The following is a 2,306-nucleotide window of genomic DNA, read 5'->3' on the forward strand; positions in this document are numbered from 1 at the left end:
TGGCTCCCGGGGCCATTCCCTGGATCCTGTGTCCAGGTCTTCACAGTTTCTTAGGCAGCCCGGCCTGTGACAGTGCATCTCTCTGGGATGCGCTGGAGCTGATGCTAACAGCCCAGGACAGCTACCCAGAGGGCGGCTGCACAGACCTGGGAGCTGCCCTCACTGTGACAGCTCGGCCTGTCGGCCTGAGTGTGATCCAGTTCCAGAGGTATTTTCACAAACTTAAGAAATCACCCTCTTCTCGAGGACGTACATTTCTCAGCATCATTCTAATGCACCGCTTACATATATAGCATATGAATTCACACACATAGTGGATAATGCGTGGAGGTTTCCAATAAATCATTTTAAAAACTTACTCTTTTCCCAGGAGGACCTGGCGGGCCCGCCTCACCAGAGGGGCCGGGAGGACCCTATAAAATGAGAAAAATACGTTAAAGCCACTGGGCGCTGTTTTACGGCCACAACATTTTTCAGAATCAGGACTGAAACCAACCCTCCTGCTTCATCTCCCCACATCTCTCTCCTGGAGAACCTGCGCCCTTCTGCAGTTACCTCGCCTGCCTTTAGGGAACTGTAGGCAGACACCTGGTGAAGCCACAGTGAAAAATCCCTCAGAGCCGGAAGAAAGTGGATCAGAAATACTGTGTTCCTTTAAAAAGTGCTCATCTCTCTCTGACAAGCATCCAGTAGACATGCTAACTATAGAAGCACGTGGGCGGTAATGCCACTCAGATCGCATACATCTGTGCAGCCATGGAGCGCTGCGTCTCCACCCTCCCTGCGCCACGCCAGCATCGCTGCGCCCAGGAGCAGGCACCTGCCAGCGATGGCCCTGATGCCACCTGCACAGAATGAGCCCGAGCCCCGCGGGCAGATCTCCAGGGGGGCGCTCTGGACACGAAGCTGTGCTCGGGGAGCAGCATGTCCCTGGCTCCTGCTAGAGCCCGTGCCTGCCCTGACCAGCCACACGTGGCCACAGCCACTCCTGTGTCATTACCAACAGCAGCAGCAGCAGCAGAAAGCCAGCACAGGTCTGAGCTCGGCGAGGCCAGTAACCGGAGTGCGTGCGCCGGAAGGCCCGAGCCTGGCTTTCTTTTCTGGTCTCGTGTGATTTCCAAACGACTTACAGTAACACGAACGGACAGACCGCTGAGTCTGATGCAGTCGGGCAGAACCTGAGGCGACTACCTTTTTTTTATTAGGAAGGCTTTGCTTATATTTCTTAAATCACATCGAGTTAGAAACACTCCATGTAAGTTTGCCTTTTAACTGGAATTGAAATATAACTGATAATTCTTTCAGGAAAAAAAATGGTTCTTTCTGATTTTCTTAACTGCCCTGAGGCTAGGTAAAGATGAAATAAAAGCAGTATATGCTTCCTCACCGGCTGCCCGGGGTCGCCATCCTCGCCCTTGTCACCACCAACACCATCTTGACCCTGTAATGGGAACAGAAAATGAGCCCAATATTTCTCACTATTGATTCACTTTGATCTGAGAAAAGGGAATAGTAACGGTCCTAGTCCTTGAGCTAAATTATTACCCGGAGGACACAGTATTCTGCTCTTTCTGTTGTTCTTTTAAGGACTATGGTATCTCTCGCTCTTTCCATAAAGATTTGTGAAATTGTGACCGCATCAAATTTAAAATGTAGTATGCTCTTTTTAATAAAATTATTTTTATTGATGAAATGTATTACAGATGTCCCCCGTTTTCCCTCCCACTGTCCCCCCAGACTTTCCCTGCACTATTGTCTGTGTCCATGGGCTATGGACTATGCCTGTAAGTTCTTAATCTCTTCCCACCGCTCTCCGTTCCCTCTGAGGTAAGTGATGATAATTTTCTGTAACTATTAGCCATACAGACACTGGGAACATCCCCCCCTACCCCCCCCCCCGGGTTATTTTCCACGTTACTCACCGCAGGGCCGGGCTCCCCGGGAGGACCTGGGTCTCCAGGAAAACCAACAGGACCCTAGAAGGATGTTTCCAGAGGGAAGGAAATAAATGAAAACTATTTTTTAGTATTCTGACGTTTACGAGGTACAAGTCATGGTATGTCCCCGTGAGAATGTCTCCCTTCTTCTCTTAGCGCAGCTATAAGTGAAGGCAGTCCCTGGAGGCTGGGGGGAGTGTATGCAATGATGAACAGTCAGTCCCATGATTTCTCGTCTTCCTGCGAAAAGCTCCACAGTGGCCTTGACTCCGGTGCCACTTGGAAGGGACCCACTTACCGGGTTGCCTTTCGGGCCATCGTCCCCAGGCGGCCCCTTGGCGCCGGGAGGTCCAGCCGCGCCGGGGGGCC

The 2,306-nt window shown here is 51.3% G+C and overlaps 1 protein-coding gene across 1 annotated transcript in view; it reads right to left on the reverse strand.

Annotated features, from left to right (window-relative positions):
• Nucleotides 1-2,306, reverse strand: part of COL11A1 (collagen type XI alpha 1) — a 126,235-nt gene that overhangs the window by 15,944 nt on the left and 107,985 nt on the right. The window contains exons 53-56 of the mRNA XM_015563513.1: nucleotides 2,236-2,301; nucleotides 1,923-1,976; nucleotides 1,388-1,441; nucleotides 360-413 (exon numbers count right to left, since the gene is read on the reverse strand). Coding sequence (XP_015418999.1) covers nucleotides 360-413; nucleotides 1,388-1,441; nucleotides 1,923-1,976; nucleotides 2,236-2,301 — 228 coding nt within the window. The remainder of the gene's footprint in view (nucleotides 1-359; nucleotides 414-1,387; nucleotides 1,442-1,922; nucleotides 1,977-2,235; nucleotides 2,302-2,306) is intronic.

The sequence above is a fragment of the Myotis davidii genome, unplaced genomic scaffold (genome assembly GCF_000327345.1).
Source record: "Myotis davidii unplaced genomic scaffold, ASM32734v1 scaffold217, whole genome shotgun sequence".
Taxonomy (NCBI): Eukaryota; Metazoa; Chordata; class Mammalia; order Chiroptera; family Vespertilionidae; genus Myotis; species Myotis davidii.